The 18,328-nt window shown below is 45.0% G+C and overlaps 1 protein-coding gene across 1 annotated transcript in view; it reads left to right on the top strand.

Annotated features, from left to right (window-relative positions):
- Positions 1 to 18,328, top strand: part of tmprss15 (transmembrane serine protease 15) — a 60,538-nt gene that overhangs the window by 18,969 nt on the left and 23,241 nt on the right. The window contains exons 10-17 of the mRNA XM_052015240.1: positions 2,449 to 2,554; positions 3,188 to 3,338; positions 5,016 to 5,160; positions 6,814 to 6,903; positions 7,736 to 7,861; positions 10,619 to 10,759; positions 14,093 to 14,203; positions 15,848 to 15,980. Coding sequence (XP_051871200.1) covers positions 2,449 to 2,554; positions 3,188 to 3,338; positions 5,016 to 5,160; positions 6,814 to 6,903; positions 7,736 to 7,861; positions 10,619 to 10,759; positions 14,093 to 14,203; positions 15,848 to 15,980 — 1,003 coding nt within the window. The remainder of the gene's footprint in view (positions 1 to 2,448; positions 2,555 to 3,187; positions 3,339 to 5,015; positions 5,161 to 6,813; positions 6,904 to 7,735; positions 7,862 to 10,618; positions 10,760 to 14,092; positions 14,204 to 15,847; positions 15,981 to 18,328) is intronic.

Raw genomic sequence — 18,328 nt, forward strand, 5'->3', positions numbered from 1 at the left:
ATTTGTGTCTATTTGTGTGTGTGTATGTGCATTTCTGTGCCTGTGTTTGTGTGTATGTGTGCATGTATGTGGGTCTCTGTGTTTGTGTGTATCTCTGTGTGTGTGCGTTTGAGTGTATGTGGATTTGTGTATGTAGGTGTGTGTGTGTGTGTGTGTGTGTGTGTGTGTGTGAGTATGTGTGTATATTTGTGTCTATTTGTGTGTGTGTATGTGCATTTCTGTGTCTGTGTTTGTGTGTATGTGTGCATGTATGTGGGTCTCTGTGTTTGTGTGTATCTCTGTGTGTGTGCGTTTGAGCGTATGTGGATTTGTGTATGTAGGGGTGTGTGTGTGTGTGTGTGTGTGTGTGTGTGTGTGTGTGTGTGTGTGTGTGTGTGTGTGTGTGTGTGTGTGTGTGTGTGTGTGTGTGTGTGTGGCATACAAAGCTGGTCTTCACAATGAATGTGAGAGCACTTTATGGGCATGTAGTTGTTAAGCCACTAAACCAGTAGTCAGTGTACTGATTGGTGCTCCAGAGATTTGCGTTCAAATCCTGCCATCCCGATAAAACAGTTGGGATGTTTAAATTCCATGGATTAAATAAAAATATTTTGTAGCAGCGTAACATTCCATCCTAAAACGTGTTTCATAAAGAGTCAGAGTGACACACAGCACGGACACAGAACCTTTGGACCACCACGTACATGCTGACTCATCAGGCACCCATGTAAACGAATCCGACACTGATCCTATTTTTAATCTCCCCCATTCCCAACAACTCTTCCCAGATTTTAACTTTTTCTTAGGTCAGAACTGAACCCAAGTAGCTGTCAGGCAGCAACTCTACTTAGCTGCTCCACTCTGCCATTTCACTTGTAATTTTCCCGATGAAAATTCATCACCCTGAAATATTAACTCATATTTTCTCCCCCATGTAGATGCTGTCTGACCTAATGAGTATTTCTAATGCTTCCTGTTTTTATTTCAATACTTTGGTAGTATTTTAGTTTTAATTGAAGTGTACAGGGCCTATTTCTTTGTGGCTGACACCTTATGCTTTGTGTTCATTGGAACTTCACAGCAGTGTGCCCTCACACCAAACATAACTGCCCTCTCTGTGCCCCACTGCCAACCATATATTTAACACAGCTTTCCCAGCTCGGAAAAAAAAATTCAAAGTGTTGCCCAAACAGGAGGGAGTAAAGGCCAGGGAACAAAGAGGTGATGAGTGGACGGGGCTCAGAACCAATAATGGTCGTTCTTATTTCAAACAATCCGCCCCCACAAAAGCCACAATCCAGGAGGTCACCCTGATAAAACACCACATGAGGTTGGAAAATGTTTTGTTAATATCACATTTTCTGCAGAGAACTATGTTTATTTGCTTTCCTTTCCTCAAATTAAAATTTCAGCTCTTTTCCTTCAAGGATGAGCAATCCATCAGTTCTGCAACATTGCCCATGTCTTGGAGGTATGCAATCAAGTCATTTCCCTACCTGGAATTGTTCCTCTAGCTGCGGGCTGATTTTTGCATCCTTTCTTCGACTGTCATGTTTCTTCTGGATTTTCTTTGACCTTGTTCGTGACTGCTGTTGCATTGACCTGCGGAGGGCGGAGAACACAAAGAACAGAAGAAATGGGAGAAGGAGAAAGCCTCTGGCCCTTCGAGCCTGCTCTGTCATTCATCAAGAAGGTGGTTGATCTTCTACCTCACTTTCCCGAACTATCTCATGATCCTTTGGTTCCCTTAATAACCAGAAACCTATGAGTCCTGATGAAGGGTCTTGACCAAACATCGACTGTCTTGTACACCTTCTCAAGGACAACAAGGGACGGGCAATTAAATGCAGGTTCAGCCTACAAACCCCACATCCCTTGAATGAATATAAAAAAAGAACTTCGTAATTTTCAATGAAATCTCACTCTATTCACCTCCATTTCTATTTAGCTCTGCTCCCTCTCCAGCTCCCTGTCCCTCCTCCTGCTCGGCTGCTCCTCGTCCCATTCTGTTGCTGGCTGTTTGGTCCTCTGGTCACTACCTTCAGTAGTCATAGAGGCACAGAAACAGGCCCTTCGGCCCACCAAGTCCGTGCTGACCATTAACCACCCAATTATACTGATCCTACACTGATCCCATTTTATTATCCCTACATCCCCATCCACTCCCCCCAGATTCACCCACTCACCTACACGCTGTAGCCCCTGCCCACACCGCAGAGTACGATGATATGTTCCAATAATAGCTAATATGGAGCTTTCCTTACCAATTACCACAGATGCAGCAAATCTGAAATAAAAAGCCACAGGCTAGGCAGCATCTATGAAGAGGGGAACTGGATGAAGTTTCAGCTTGAAGGGTCCATTTCATTCATTATCCCTTCATACAGAGGGAGTTTTCTCCAACAGTGTCATATACCTACAAGTTCTTGTTTCTGTAACAAAGACTCAATGACTGCTCTTTAATTCCAGGGTACTATATTGTGACACCCAGCCAACAGTTCAATAAGATCATAAAGGTCCGCCTCTACAGCCCTGAGTTGTCTGCTGATACCGAGCCTTCGTGTCTCAGTTTCTGGTGGGTAAAGAACCTGAGAGGTACATTTTATTGAGCAATGAAGTGATGGTCTAAACCCTTTTACCATCAGATGCTGGGAAGATCTCCAGGAAGCAATGGGGAAATGAAGCCTAGTTTGGATTGTTTGGAGACTGTAAGACTGGGATACCAAGGAATGTGTGTGTGTGTGTGTGTGTGTGCGTGCGTGCGTGCGTGCGTGCGTGCGTGCGTGTGTGTGTGTGTGTGTACATGAGCATATGTGCATTTGAGCAGATAAATGAGTGTCTATGTGAAAGTACATGCCAAATTTCTTTAACCTCTTGGGGAAGTAGAGGCACTGGTGAGCTTTGTTATAATGTAGGAGTCAATTATAGACCATAGAACAGTGCAGCACAGGGACCAGTCCTTCCACTAAGCCTGCCTGGAAGATGGAACCAGATTCTAAAGTGAACTGAATGTATAAACATAAGGGGAACCCAGTCCATGGCGGGATCAATTGGATTTCAAAGAGCTGGTATTAGCATCACAGGTTGAATGGCCTCCTCCAGGGCTGACTGAATCTCCGATATGTTCTCAAGCTCTGCAGTTCGGAGTGATTATTCCTGTATGCTTGGCAGACTCTCCTGACACCTTCTCATTGTCTGCTCACCACAGGTACCACATGTACGGAATCGGCGTTTCCTACTTACGGGTTTACGTCAGCAGAGATCAGGGCACGTGGCAGACAGTGTTTGAGAAGGAAGGAGATTATGGGAACCAGTGGAACTACGGGCAGCTGACGATAAATGAAACAGCAGCTGTCAGGGTCAGTGTCTGCCAGGAATGTAACGTAACGGTCCCTACCATGTTTTGCTTGACCTGAGTTTCAGATGACCTATTGATGACCCATTGGTTAATAGTGGTTGCATTTCACTCTATTCCATTCATAAACATCACAGTATCCCCAGAGGGTTGTCAGAACATTGCACTACACCATCTCTTGGAGAAAGCTCTCCTATCCGTCCACTTCACTGCCCTTTTCCTCCAATTCTCCGGCTACTTTACTTCCAACTGTCTCTTCAATTATCCTTTTGAAAGCTCTTGTTAAATCTTCTTTCAGGCAGCACACTCCAGATCATTGCAATAAAAATTTCTCCTCATCTCCTCTTTGATTCTTTGGCCAATCATCCTGTGGCATCCTTCTCTGCCTTATCTCCTGAGTTCCTTGTCTCTTGTCCACCAACTCAGGGGGCATTTCCGACTTTGCCCCAACAGTCGGCTCTAATCCCAAAAATCCTTTCCCTTCACCCGGGTAACATTTGCACGTTTCCCAACATCCTTCTCTTTGCTTGTCTCTGAGGGTGGGTGCCTCTTTAATACGCTTCAGTGAGATGCTTTTGAAACATTCAAGGTTGGAGTGTCCACAGCAACACTCAAAGCGTTGGAGGAACTCAGCAGGTCAGGCAGCCTCTATGGAGGGAAATGGACAGTCAATGTTTTGGATCGAGACCCTTCATCAGGACTGGAAAGAAAGAGGGGAGAAGCCAGTATAAAGAGGTGGGGGAGGAGGAGTGGAGCAAGAGCTGGCAGGTGATAGGTGGATCTAGGTGAGGGGGGGGGTGGAGTGGGAATGATGTCAGAAGCTGGAAGGTGACAAAGGGCTGAAGGTGATGGAATCTGATAGGAGAGGAAGGTAGAGCATGGAATAAAAGGAGGGAGGTGGGGAGGGGAACCGATGGGAGGAGTGTAGATGGAGTCCACAAGTTCATCTTAAGTAAATGAGATAAATGGCTGGTGTGGAGGCTCCAATGCACAGGATTGCAAGAGGCTGCAGAGGGTTGTAGACTCAGCCAGCTCCATCACGGGCACAACCCTCCATACCACCAAGGACATCTTCAAGAGATGGTGCTTCAAGAAGGTGGCATCCATCACTAAGGACCCTCACCACCCGGGACACGCCCTCTTCTTGTTACTACCATCAGGTAGGAGGTACAGGAGCCTGAAGACCCACCCTCAACGATTCAGGAACAGCCTCTTCCCCTCCGCCATCAGATTTCTGAACAGTCCATGAACCCATGAACATGACCTCATTATTCCCTTTCTTTTTTAACTATGTAAAATTTTTTTAAAATTTATCCATTTATATCTCTGCACGGTACTGCTGCCGCAAAACAACAAATTTCACATCATATGTCAGTGATGATAAATCTGATTCTGTTTTTTGATTCGGAACCTGCATTTCAAATTTCACAACCTCAGGATACCCAAACCCTTTGACCCCAATGAAACACCTCATAGGTGTAGTCAATGTTATAATGTAGGGAAGTATGCCAGCCAATTATGTACAGCAGAATCCCACAACCAGCAATGTTTCAGTGATCAGATCATGTGTTTTTGGGACGTTGGCCAAGGGGTTACAATTCTTCACTGCTCGCTGTGTAAGGGAGTTCAGACAGCTGGTTTTTAGGTTTGTGATGAGCGTTTCTGCTTGTTCACTGCCCAGGTTGTGTTTGAAGCTGTGAAGCGTTATGGGAGGATGACTGATATTGCATTGGATGATATTTCTCTGGCAAGAGGCATGTGCAATGACAGTGGATACCCGGAGCCAACAGCAAAACCGAAACCCACCCCACCCCCAACTGGGCCCAGTGAGTACGGACAGTATTTCTACAAGATAGATCCAACATATAAGGTGTTGTACATTAGGCTTGTGTTGGGCTCGCTCTAACAGTGAGCAGGTCACAGACAGACAGAATGGGAGTGGGATGGAGAATTAATGTGGGAACAACAGGAAGCTTTTGTTCGCCCAACAAAGTCCAGTCACAGTGGTAGTGCAGGGAATGTCAGCGATTAGTGTCAATAATAGTAGTGTGATAATGGCCAGATCTTCGAATGTTTAACTATTCCAAGTAAGGGATAAGCATTGCGCAGGACATCATAGATAGAGTCATAGAGTAATATAGCATGGAAACAGGCCCTTCGGCCCAACTCATCCATGTTGACCAAGATGCCCCTCTATGCTCATCCCATTTCCCTGCATTTGGCCTATATCTCTTTAAACCTTTCCTATCAGTGCACCTGTCCAAGTTTATTTTAAATATTGTTATTGTACCTGCCTCAACTACTTCCTCTGGCAGCTCGTTCCACACACGCACCACCCTCTGCGTGAAGAAGTTGCCCCTCAGGTCCCTTTTAAATCTTTCCCCTCCTCACCTTAACCCCATGCCCTGTAGTTTTTGATTTAATTTCCCTGAGTAAAAGACTGTGTGCATTCACCCTATCTATGCCCCTCATGATTTTATACACATCTATAAAGTCACCCCTCAGTCTCCTATGCTCCATGGAATAAAATCCTAGCCTGCCCAACCTCTCCCTATAACTCAGGCCCTCAACTCCTGGCAACATTCTCCTAAATCTTCTCTGCACTCTCTCTAGCTTAATGATGTCTTTCCTATAACAGGGTGACCAAAACTGTACACAATAGTCCATGTGCAGCCTCACCAGTGTCTTGTACATTGTTCTCTGGTTTCTCTAGATGGTCCCATGAAACCTGTCACATTGACCTGAGAGGGCAGAGAGAGCTCCAGTTTAATCCTTATCCTCATCCCTCAGTACTGCACTGGAGTGGCAGCCTAGATTTTTGTATTCACCACTAGCTGCGGCCTCTGCATGCTGCAATCTTTCACCATTTAAATAATAATCTGATATTCTATTTCTCCTTTCAAAGTGGATGACCTCGCATTTACCAACATTGTATTCCATCTGCCAGACCCCTGTCCACTCACTTAACCTATCTATATCTCTATGTAGATTCTCCGCATCCCCTGTTACATCTGTTTCTTGGTTTATTGCCTGTGCTACTGTAATGTTATTATTTGGTGCCCTATAAACAACTCCCACTGGTTATTTTTTCCCTTTACTATTCCTAAGGGCAGGCACGGTAGTGTAGCGGTTAGCGTAACGCTGTTACAGCGCCAGAGACCCGGGTTCAATTCCAGCCAATAAAGATGTCTTGTCTTGTCTTGAGTGGGATTTAAACCTTCAGCCATCTGGTTCAGAGGCAAGAGGACTGTCCAGAGGGCCACAGCTGTTGGCATATGGTTCTCCTAGAATCATATGCCCTGCAAGATGGGAAGGATTTGAGGGCAGATCTCCTTCCAGGGAATGCTGAGTGTTTGCTGCTACTGTGTCTTTTATTCATTTTCGGGATTTGGTCTCACTGGTGAGGCCATGCATTTATTGACCATCTCCTGGTGTTGCAATGTGCACTGCCTTTCATAAACAAGTCCTTCTTCCTACAGCTGACTGTGGTGGCCCATTGGAATTGAGTGAACCAAACACCACCTTCAGTTCCGTTAACTACCCCAAGGACTACGTGAATAATGCATTTTGTGAGTAAGGCTCTGCTTCCCTATCTGTTGGTTTTGATATTTATTCACTGTGACAGGGATATGAAGACTGGTAGTGTGTCCGAGACTCATTAGTGAGCCTTATTCAACCTGCTGTGTTTTTCTCCCATTGTTTTACTCTCTTGCTAACACTCCCTCACCAATCCTGTCCACTTGCAGCCACAGAACAGGGAAAAGCACAGAAATACAGTGCAGGATTCCCTGCCATATTTCCAAACCTCCACCTCCCCAAATACAGTGCCTGCAACCTTTCCACCCCGTTTACGAAGCACCACCTCTGGTAGTTCCATACAGAGTCTGAAGGGCCAGTTCTCCAGTGGAGAGCCCACCAGTTCCTTACCAGCACCAAAGCCATCGAAGGAAAAACAGGGACTGCTGGAAATTTTCAGCAGGTCAGGAAGCAACTGTGGAGAGAGAAGACACTGGTAATGTTTCAGGTCGATGACCATTCATCATTCACACAGAAAGGGTCCACAATACATCCCCCTTTCCCCAATACACAGTGAAACTCCACAATACATTCCATCTGTCAAATGTACAGTGAAACTCCACAATGCATATCCTCTCCCCAATGTACAATGAGACTCCACAATACGTCCCCTCTCCACAATATACAGAGAGGGTCCACACTGCCCTTCCCCCACCCCTTCAATTCCTCACTCCTGAGGTACCCCAAGGCAAGGCCTCAGTAATCTTTGCCTTTCACTCTTCCTGTACTGGGCTTGCATTTGAAGTGGACCCTCCCCATCCCTCACTGAATTCTCTGGAAATCCAAGTGCGGATACCCTTCAAGTCCTTTCTTTCTTCATTTCAGGTACCTGGTATTTAATCGCAGACAAGGGGAAAAATATTCAGCTCCACTTTGAAGACTTCAGCTTAGAAAATATTAAGGATGTGGTAGAAGTCCGAGACGGAAGGGGGACAGACTCCCTCCTGATGAGTAAGAGGGATCTTTCCATCGTTTTCTTGATTCTTTTGAACTGGTAAAATCTAAACTGTCATCGAAACTGCAAATTGGTAAGGAGTTAGTCCTCACCGACACTTCCCAACACATAGTAGTGCAGAGTCAAAAGGTTGGGGTTCCAAGTGCTACTCCGTGAGTTTGACCAAGACCTCCAGCCCAACACTCCTAGTTCCCAATGAGGGAGTGCTGTTCCATCTTTATAATGAGATGTATGTCTCAGATCCTCTCACTGGACGTGAAAAATTCCAGGACATGTCTTTTGGAAGAGCGGGGGAGTTCTCCCAATAGTATTTTAATGGAGGAAGCAAGAGAGGACACACGCAAAGTGGTTCAAACCTTAAGATCACGCAAAAACAGAGGGAAGTGTGTGTTGAAGGGGAGGGAATAGAGAGGGTAAATGACCAGTAAAATAGGATGTAGATTGTGTTGATGTGACGGGACCACTGATAAATTTTAACGGAAGAGATGGGATGCAGTTGTAACTGCATCCAAGGTACAAAAACTTGATAATTATGTTATAGTATGCAACTATTTTTGTAACTGAAACTTAGGGTTACTGCAAACTAAGATTTACTGATAATTAGGCATTTTGTTCTGTGATCAAAACTTAGATTGACCGTTAATTAAGTTAAACTTACTGATAATTAAGTCTTTTATTCTGTAATCAAAACATGGGTTTACTGTTAATTAAGTTTTCTGTGTAATCACATACGTGGAGAGGTGTATAAACTGTACCAAAATCATGTTCAGGCAGATCAGATTTGGCCGTTCTCCTGGAGCACACCAGTTTCATTAAATCACCCATAGATTTGAACACTGACTTCATGTTGCCTTTCTCATTTGCTCCCACAATAGGTATAGAGGAAATTTGTCTTCAGACATTGTGCTGAATGAACTGTATAATCCCTGTGTGGGTAGTGTAGCGGTTAGCGTAATGCTATTACAGCACCAACGACCCGGGTTCAATTCCGCCCGCTGTCTGTAAGGAGTTTGTACGTTCTCCCCGTGACTATGTGGGTTTCCTCCTGGTGCTCCGACTTCCTCCCACATTCCAAAGACGTATGGGTTAGGAAGTCATGAACATGTTATGTTGGCACCAGAAGCGTGGCGACACTTGAAGTCTGCCCCCAGAACACTCTACGCAAAAGATGTATTTCACTGTGTGTTTCGATGTACATGTGACGAATAAAGATAAAGGTATCTTATATTCCACATTTCAACTCTGTTTCCATCCCAGTCAGTGAAAGACAAGCCACACATCATTTTTCAGCATCTGTCTACCACTGGCAAGGCCATCCTAATTGCCCTTGAGAAGATGGTGGTGAACCACTTTCCTGATCAGCTACACCCTTCTGGTGGAGCCATTCCCCGCTATGCTTGGGTAGAGATTTCCAGGATTTAGATCCAGCAATGATGAAGGACGAGATGTATACTTGAGTGTAAACCTAGAGGGGCAGCTACATGTGATTATGTTCCCCTGTACCTGATGCCCTTGTCCTTCTTGGTGCTAGATGTTGCAGGTTTGAGCATTGCATATGGAGTCGCCAAGGCAAGTGAATGCAGTGTACTTTGAGGATGCTGTAAGCTGCAGCTAAGGTGCATAGATGGTGGGGAGAGTGAACGTTGAGGGTGGGCCCCAGTCATGTGGGCTGTTTTGTGCTGGATGGTGCCAAGTTTCTTGAGAATATCTGGAGTGCATTCATCCAGGCACATGAAGAACATTCCATCGCACTTGAGATTGTAGACGGTGGATCAGCTTGGTGGTGTCAGGACGTGAGTCGCTTGCGGCAGTCTACCCAGCCTCAGACCTACTGTTGTGGCTTTGGTAGCTATGTGGCTGGTTCCACTTGAATTTCTGGTCAACGTTGATCCCAACGTTGATGGTAGGTCTCAGCGATGGTAATAACATAGCGTGTCAAGACTAAGTATTGTGTCCCTGTCTGAATGTTGTCCAGGTCTTGCTACACACAAACATGGACTTATTTAGCTCTTAAATGTTCGGAACATCATGTGCTCATGAAAGGTACTATGTAAATGCAGCTTGTGATACTTATCACTAACTATTCCAAGTTCTCCCAGTCATGAAACATTAACTCTTTTTCTCTCTCTATAGATGTTACTTAAACTGCTGAAAATTTTCAGTATTTGATGTTTTTATTCCAGATGTCTGTTATTTTACATTTCCTGCATAAATGGGCAGGCACGGTAGTGTAACGGTTAACACAACACTATTACAGCGCCAGTGACCCGGGTTCAATTCCGGCCACTGTCTGTAAGGAGTTATACATCCTCCCCGTGTCTGCATGAGTTTCCTCCGGGTGCTCCAGTTTCGTCCCACGTTCCAAAGACGTACAGGTTAGGAAGTTGTGGGCATGCTATGTTGGCGCTGGAAGCTTGGCGACAATTGTGGGCTTCTCCCAGAACACTCTACCCAAAAAATGCATTTCACTGTGTGTTTCGATGTACATGTGACTAATAAAGAAATCTTATCTGAGCTGTAACATTTTCCGCTGTAAATCTCCCACTCACTTCCACAGGCAGTGGTCATGGTGTAGTCATTCACTCTGGCCACCAGGTGACTCTGCAGCATGATATCGAGAAGTCTCCCAGATTTACTGACAATGAGATCGTTCCCCAATGAAGCTTCAAACAGGGGGTAAATGGCTCTGGTGAAATGAGAGGGCTCTCTTTCTAAACCTAACATTTGCTTTCTTTTCTGTCCTCTCATTCCAGAGATATTCACGGGCCATGGGCCATTTAATGACCTTTTCTCCACCAAGAACGAAATGACAGTCCTCTTCATCTCAAACAGGGTACAAACCGCGAGGGGATTCCAGGCGAATTTCACCACAGGATATCACTTGGGACGACCAGGTAAACAATCCCTCACTGTACGCCCGTGTCACTGGGGACAACTGTCCCTTTCTTATTCAATTGTGCAGGGACTTGGTGAATTCAGACCTGGAGCACTGTACATTTGGGTCTCCTTGCCGAATACCAGATGCACTAGAGCAATGATTCACACGATTGATTCTGGGGTTGGTGGGTTTGCTGTGTAAAGATTTGGTCTGATGGCAAAGGGCAGCATGGTACAGTACACAGGGAGTCATTGAAAATGGAAACAGACCCTTCTGCCCAACTCGTCCATGCTAACCAAGGTGCCTACAAGACCGAGTCCCAATTGTCTGCATTTGGACCATATCTCTCTAATCCCTTCCATTCCTGCCTTTTAAGTGTTGTTATTGTACCCACCTCTACCACTTCCTCCAGCAGCTCGTTCCATATACCCACCACCAGCTGTGTGAAAAACTTGCCCCTCAGGTCCCCTTTAAATCTTTTCCTCTCTCTCCTTAAACCTGTGCCCTCTAGTTTTAGACTCCCCTGCCCTGGGAAAAAAGACTATGGCTGTCCACCTTATCTTTGCCTCTCATGATTTTACAATCCACTCTAAGGTCACCCGTCAGCCTCCTATGCTCCAGGGAAAACAGTCCCAGCCGATCCGGTGTCTCCTCATAACTCAAGCCCTCCGGTCCTGGCAACATCTTAGTGAATCTTTTCTGCACCCTCTCTAACTTAATTACATTATTTCTGTAATGTAGTCAGCAGAACAGCACACAATACTCTAAGTGCAGCCTAACCAATGACTTCTACAGCTGTAACACGATGTCCTAACTCTTGTACTCATTGCCCTGCCTGATGAAGGCAAGCATGTTATATGCCTTCCCTCCACTCTGTCTACCTGTGTTGCCACTTTCATGGAACATAGAACAGCACAGCACAGAACAGGCCATTCAGCCCACAATGTTGTGCCAACATAGCTAATCCCTCCTATCTACAGAATGCCCATATCCCTCTATTTTCATCTCATTCATGTGCCCATCCAAGCCCCTCTTAAAAGCCCCCAAAGAATTTGCCTCCACCACTCTATCAGGCAATGCATTCCAGGCATCCACCACTCTCCCAGTAAAAAACTTACCCCTCACATCTCTTCTGAATCTACCCCCTCTCACCTTAAATGCATGCCCTCTGGTATTGGACTGCTCAATGATGGGGAATTATTACCTCCATCTCCAACTGTCCCAAGAACCTCTTCGTTTCTATCTTCACCCTATATTAATTTCAACTCATTTAAGACTGTGCTAAATGCAGTCTAGTGCTCACCTGTCACCCCCAAATCCCTACTGGATTCCACGGGCTCTGTCTAATGACACATATTCTGAGTATCCATATTGCTGAATTCTATTGGACCCCCTAAAGAGTCTGCTTGTGGAATATTGTAAAAGTGGTCTCCCTGCCGATGGAACGGGATACTTACAATGGAGGGAGTAAGAAGGTCACTAGGTTCTTGAGACACAGAGTCAAGAAACTATGTTCTTGTACCTCAAGATCTCCCTATTCAACAACACTCCCCAGGGACCTATCATTTACTGTGCCCTGGTTTAACTTCCCTAAATGCATCACTTTGCACTTATCTGAGTTAAATTGCATTTGCCATTCTTTTGCCCACTTTTCAGTTGATCTAGATCCTCTTGTAACTTTGGACAACCTCCTTCACTGTTCACTGCACCACCAATTTTGGTGTCATCTGCATGCTTACTAACCATGCCACCTAGACTCTCATCCCGATATATGTCGAACAGCAGGGGACCCAGCACCATTCCCTGTGGCACACCACAGGAGGCTGTAGAGGAATGAGGTGTTGGCTAGGAATCTGCTGACCTTTCCATCCACACACAGCGGTAAGGCTCTGTGCGTGCTTGGGTGCAAGGACGGGGTCTGGACTGTGTCTGGCTGATGGTAGATCAGGAATTCTTGGACACAAGGAATCCTCAGTATGCTGGGAGGATTCAAAACAGAAGCAGCATGTATTAACTGTAGGCGATCATGTCCTTGCACAGTTCATTGAAGATGTGGGACCGGAAATGGTTCACATTGGTAGCTGTGGAGGATCCAATGGGGCGGGAGTGATTGGACCAGATGGATTATTATTTCGGGTTTCACTGAGTGTTGCACTCAAACAACTTTTTCCAAATTGTGAGGTCAACAAGAATCTTGGAGAATTGTACCCATTTGAGATGGTGATTGTATTGAGTGGATGGATATGGGTACAAACCAAAAGAGTTAAGCATACTTCACTTGCAGCCAATGTATCGGAAAGCTGTGAAAACATGACTACAGCGCAAAGGAAACGCACCTTCAAAGAGTGGTCCAATAATGTGCCACGAATCTTAACCACTTCAGATTCAGTAAATGCACTTGTAAGTTGGGCATGTTGGCCCTGCCTGAAGAAACACACATGGAGTCATACAGCACAGAAACAGGTTCTTGGACCATAATCCCATTTGGACCATATCCTTCTATGCCTTGTCTATCTAAGTGTCTGACTAAATGTCCCTTAAACGTAGTAATTGTATCTGATTCCACCACCATCTCTGGTAATGCATTCCAGAGATCAACCACACTCTGTGTAACAAATGTGCCCCTCAGTTCCCCTTTAACTCTCCTTCCTCTCAACTTGAACCAATGCCCTCTTGTTTTTGATGTCCCTATCATGGAAAAACAATTCTGACCATCTACCCCATCTGTGTTTATTATAATTTATACCTCTCAGCATCCTTCGCTCCAGGGAAAACAAGCCCAGCCTGCCCAATCTCTCCCCATAACTGAAGTCCTCCAATCCAGGCAACATCCTGGTGAATCTCCTATGCAGTCTCTCCAGCACAGTCACATCCTTCCTGTAGTGTGACGATCAGAACTCAATACAAAACACTAAAGTGCAGTCTAACCAGTGTTTTGTAAGATTGCAACATAACTTTTATACTCTGTGTCCCGACCTATAAAGGCATGCATACCATATGCCTTCTTCACCACCCTATCTACCTGTGTTGCCGCTTTCATGGAATTATGGACTAGAAACACAAAGTCTCTCTATTCATCAACGTTCCTTAGTGCCCTACCATTTACTGTATATGTCCTACCCCGACTTGACTTCCCAAAATGTATCACCTCACACTTGTTGGGATTAAACTCCATCTGCCAACCTTCCATTCTGCTGACTAGCAAGCTCAGAGCCATCTGATTTACCTCTCTATGTGGGATCATGTTCTCCACACGCCTCCTGGTCCGGGCAGATGATTTTATCCAAAGAGCCTGTTAGTTTTGAGCTTGCATTTCCCAGTCTGATGTCTCTGCCCTTTGTCTCTGTAGCTCCCTGTTCTCCGGCTGAACACCAGTGTGGGAATGGTCAGTGTCTTGCTGTGGGAAAGCCATGCGATGGTCGCCGAGACTGCGGAGATGGCTCAGATGAGGAGAACTGTGGTAAGAGGGTAGAGACTGTTCCTGGCACAGATGTAGAATATTGCACGTGCCTTGATGTATCAGATCAAGGGGCAGAATTCTTGCGTATCCACATTCCAGACTCTCGTAATCATAGAATCATTGCCACATAGAAAGAGCCCATGCCAGCTCTCTGCTGGAACAATCCCACTCTCCAGTCAGTCCCACTGCCCTGCTCTTTCTCCACAGCCCTCCAACTGTATTGAGGGATATATGGGGTTAGTTCAGGAACATGGTGCTGAGGTAAAAGGTCAGCCGTGATCTTATTGAATGGAGGAATATACACAATGGGCCAAATGGATTACTCTTGCTTCTATTTCTTGTATTCTTTTGTTCTCCATAAACTTTTTTTTTCCAATTCCTCCTGACACCAACCTTTGAATCTTCTTCCACCACCCTTAGAGCCAATGACTTCCACATTGTAAAATCTGGTAATGTGGAAACACTCGGCAGGTCAGGCAGCATCTGTGGGAAAAGAAGCAGAGTTAACGTTTCAGGTCGAAGACCCTTTGTCAGAACTGAGAAGGAGACAAAAGAAACTCGTTAAGCCTCAGGGAGGGGGATGTCTCTGATCGGGAAAAACAGGGGTGACCACGGGGAGAAGATGTAAACAAGGTTGTCTGCTCAATGAGCAAATGGGAACAGCTGGAGAGTGAGAACATGGACAAAAGAACACGGATAAAGGGATGTAGAAGAGTGAAATACAGAGTAGAGTTTTCAATTTACATTTCCAAATTTCACATCATGGTTATTCACTGCGTGAGATGACGACCTCAATTACTGTCAGTTTGCAGCCTCCAAGTCTCAACTCTCCCGCCAATGGGAACAGTTCCCAGACCTTTATTGATCTTGAACATGTGGGTTTATCTAATTACCTCAAAACCCTTTGTGCTCAAAGGGCAGTAGTTTCTGCACGTGATCTGTGTAACAGAGAACTCTCGTTCATGGCACTTGCGTAGATATTGGTATTGGTATTAGTTTATTATTGTCACATATAGCGAGATCCAGTGAAAAGCTTTTGTTTGTGTGATCATGCCATACGTAAGTACATCGATGTAGTAAAAAGGAAAACAGAATGCAGAATATAGTGTTACAGTTAAAAAGAAAGTGCAGTGCAGGTAGACAAATAACTGCAAGAGCCTCGACAAGGTAGATTGGAAGATCAAGAGTTCATCTTTTAGCATAGGAGAGGTCCGTTCAAGATTCTGATAACAGTGGGATAGAAGCTGTCCTAGAGTCTGGTGATTTTTGCTCTCAGGCTTTTGTATCTTCTGCCTGATAGAAGGGAGGAGAAGATAGAATGACTATGATGGGAGGGGTCCTTGATTATATTGGCTGCTTTCCCCAGGCAGCAGGAAGTGTAGATAGAGTCAATGGAGGGAAGGATGGTTTGCATAATGGAAGGGACTGCATTCACAACTCTGCAATTTCTTGCAGTCTTGGAAGTACCTCACACAGGATGGGAGACATGGTCACTTGCCCAGTTTCCACCGAGAGTTGTGGGTTCTCAAGTTTCCTTCATCCCAGTGCCAGAGGAAATGTCTCTTTCCTTGAAGAACATTAGGACGGTTTTGAAAATGGGCTTTGTCCTGTAAGACAGATAACCCTTTCTGTTCACTGTTGCAGTGCGTTTGTTCAATGGATCTTGGAGCAATGATGGGGTGGTACAGTTCAAGGTAAACAATGAGTGGTGCTCAGCATGTAAAGATCATTGGTCAGAAGTATTGTCAAACTCCGTATGTCAGCTGTTAGGTTACAGGTAAGACACGTGTTCTCTTCATTAACATCTTGTTTTCTGCAACAATTTTAGTAGTCTTCCCGTACAACAAAAATAGTTTGCTTCTTACAGCCTCTTTAAAGTTCACAAGGCTCAAGGACAGCTTCTATCCTACTGTTATAAGGCTTTTGAATGGACCTCTTGTATGATAAAGATGAACTCTTGATCTATCTTGTTATGGCCCTTGTATTTTATCTGTCTACCTGCACTGCATTTTTTCTGTAACTCTAATACTATATTCTGCATTCTGTTATCGCCTTGCCTTTTGTACTACCTCGATGTACTTATGTTTGGAATGATATGTTTGGAATGCACAACAAAGCTTTTCACTGTACCTCACTACATGTGACAATAATAAACCAATTAACAATTAGCAAAATCTCACAAACTCCTTCACAAGAACTTCAGATAAAATTTGAAAACAAGTGGTGTACAAAACTTTGGCCGAAGAGGTAGAAATTAAGGAACACCTTAATGGACGTGCTGAGATGGAGAGGTTCAGGGAGGGAATTAAGAGCTCAGGAGTATGGTAGTGTAGTGGCTCAGTAGTGTAGTGGTTAGCGTAACGCTATTACAGCACCAGCAACCCGGGTTCAATTCCGGCTGCTGTCTATAAGGAGTTTGTACGTTCTCCCCATGTGTCTGCGTGGGTTTCCTCCGGGTGCACCAGTTTCCTCCCACATTCCGAAGACATACCAGTTTCTGAAGAAGGGTCCTGACCCGATATGTTGACCACCTGCTTTTCTCCACGGATGCTGCCTGGCCTGCTGAGTTCCTCCAGCATCATCATGTTTTTCATGTATGGGTTAGGAGCTGTGGGCATGCTATGTTGGCACTGGAAGAGTGGTGACACTTGCAGCCCCCAGCACATTCTCAGTAACGCAAAAAGACACATTTCACTGTGTGTTTTGATGTACATGCGACTAATAAATAAATATCTTAAAAAGAGTCCAGTCAGCTGAAGCCACAGCCAGCCAGTGGCTAAAAACCAACTTAATGCAAACATCAGGAAGGCACAGTAGACCTGCTGCCTCCCAGCGCCAGAGACTTGGGTTCAGTCCTGACCTTGGTGCTGCCTCTGTGGAGTTTGCACATTCTCCCTTTGGGTTTCCTCTGGGTGCTCCAATTTCCTCCCACATCCCAAAAATGTGCAGGTTGTTGGCCACTTTAAATTACCCCTGGTGTGTTGGTGAGTGGTAGGATCTGGGGGAAACTGATGGGAATGTGAGGAGAATAAAAAATGGGTCAGGGTAGGATTAGTGTAAAACATCATTACTAGATGTTCAGTGTGGACTTGATGGGCCAAAGGGCCTGCTTCCCTTCTGTATGTCTTTATCACTCTACGACTCTAGTCGTGTGCAAAAAATTTCCTTTCAGTAATGTAACTGGACCCTTAAATCCCTCACCTGCAACATATACCTCCATGTTTTACTCAATGGGAAGAATCTCATTGGTGAGCAGGTCTTAGTCTGAGAGTCGGTCTTCCACCTAAACCTCAAAAGATGTGGATTGCATCAAGGTGCATTAGCTGGTGCAGTTATCCCAGATATCTCTACTCTGGAGATTAGTGCATGTATTGGGGAACTTAAGGAGGTTTTCCCCCGTAATGGACATCGCTGGGAATGCCAGCATTTATTGTCCATCCTTGATTGCCCCTGGACTGAGGAGGTGTTGAAAAGTCAGCCACAATGGTGGGTCTGGAATCACAGACAGGGTAAGAATGCCACACCTCCTTCCCTCAAGGACATTATTGAACCAGATGGATTTTTATGAGTATCTAATAGTTGCCATTTCTGATGAATATGAAACCAGATTGATTTATTGACTTGAATTTAAATTCCCCAACTGGATCCAAATCCAAGCTCCTGAATAATAAACCAGTAAACTAATCACTGAACTCCCATACCTCACTGACTGGCTGAGATAACTCCCTCCTGTGATAAACAAGAGGTGTTGACCTCTCAGGTGGACATAAGAGGAGACTTGAGAGCTTTCAAAGGATGCTTCTTGCCAATACTTATCCCCATGGTACCTTGAAGACAGAGACCAATAGACTTTAGTATCCTGAGGGATATGGGGTAAGTGCAGAAACTTGGTGCTGGGGTGCAAGATAGCCCATGATCTGAGTGAATGAAAGGGCCTGTGCAGGTGTTGAATGGTCTACTCTTGCTTCAGTTTCTTATGTTTTTAAGTTGTTCTGCCTCACCAAAGTAAACAGTTCTGTTGCAGTGGAACAGAAATTATTTGCCACATTTCCATTATTACCTTAAAACAATGGCTGCTCTAAGGTTGTGTAAGGTGCCACAGAAATGCAACTTTCTCTGTAGCCT

This window comes from Pristis pectinata, chromosome 4 (assembly GCF_009764475.1).
Source record: "Pristis pectinata isolate sPriPec2 chromosome 4, sPriPec2.1.pri, whole genome shotgun sequence".
In the NCBI taxonomy this organism is placed as follows: Eukaryota; Metazoa; Chordata; class Chondrichthyes; order Rhinopristiformes; family Pristidae; genus Pristis; species Pristis pectinata.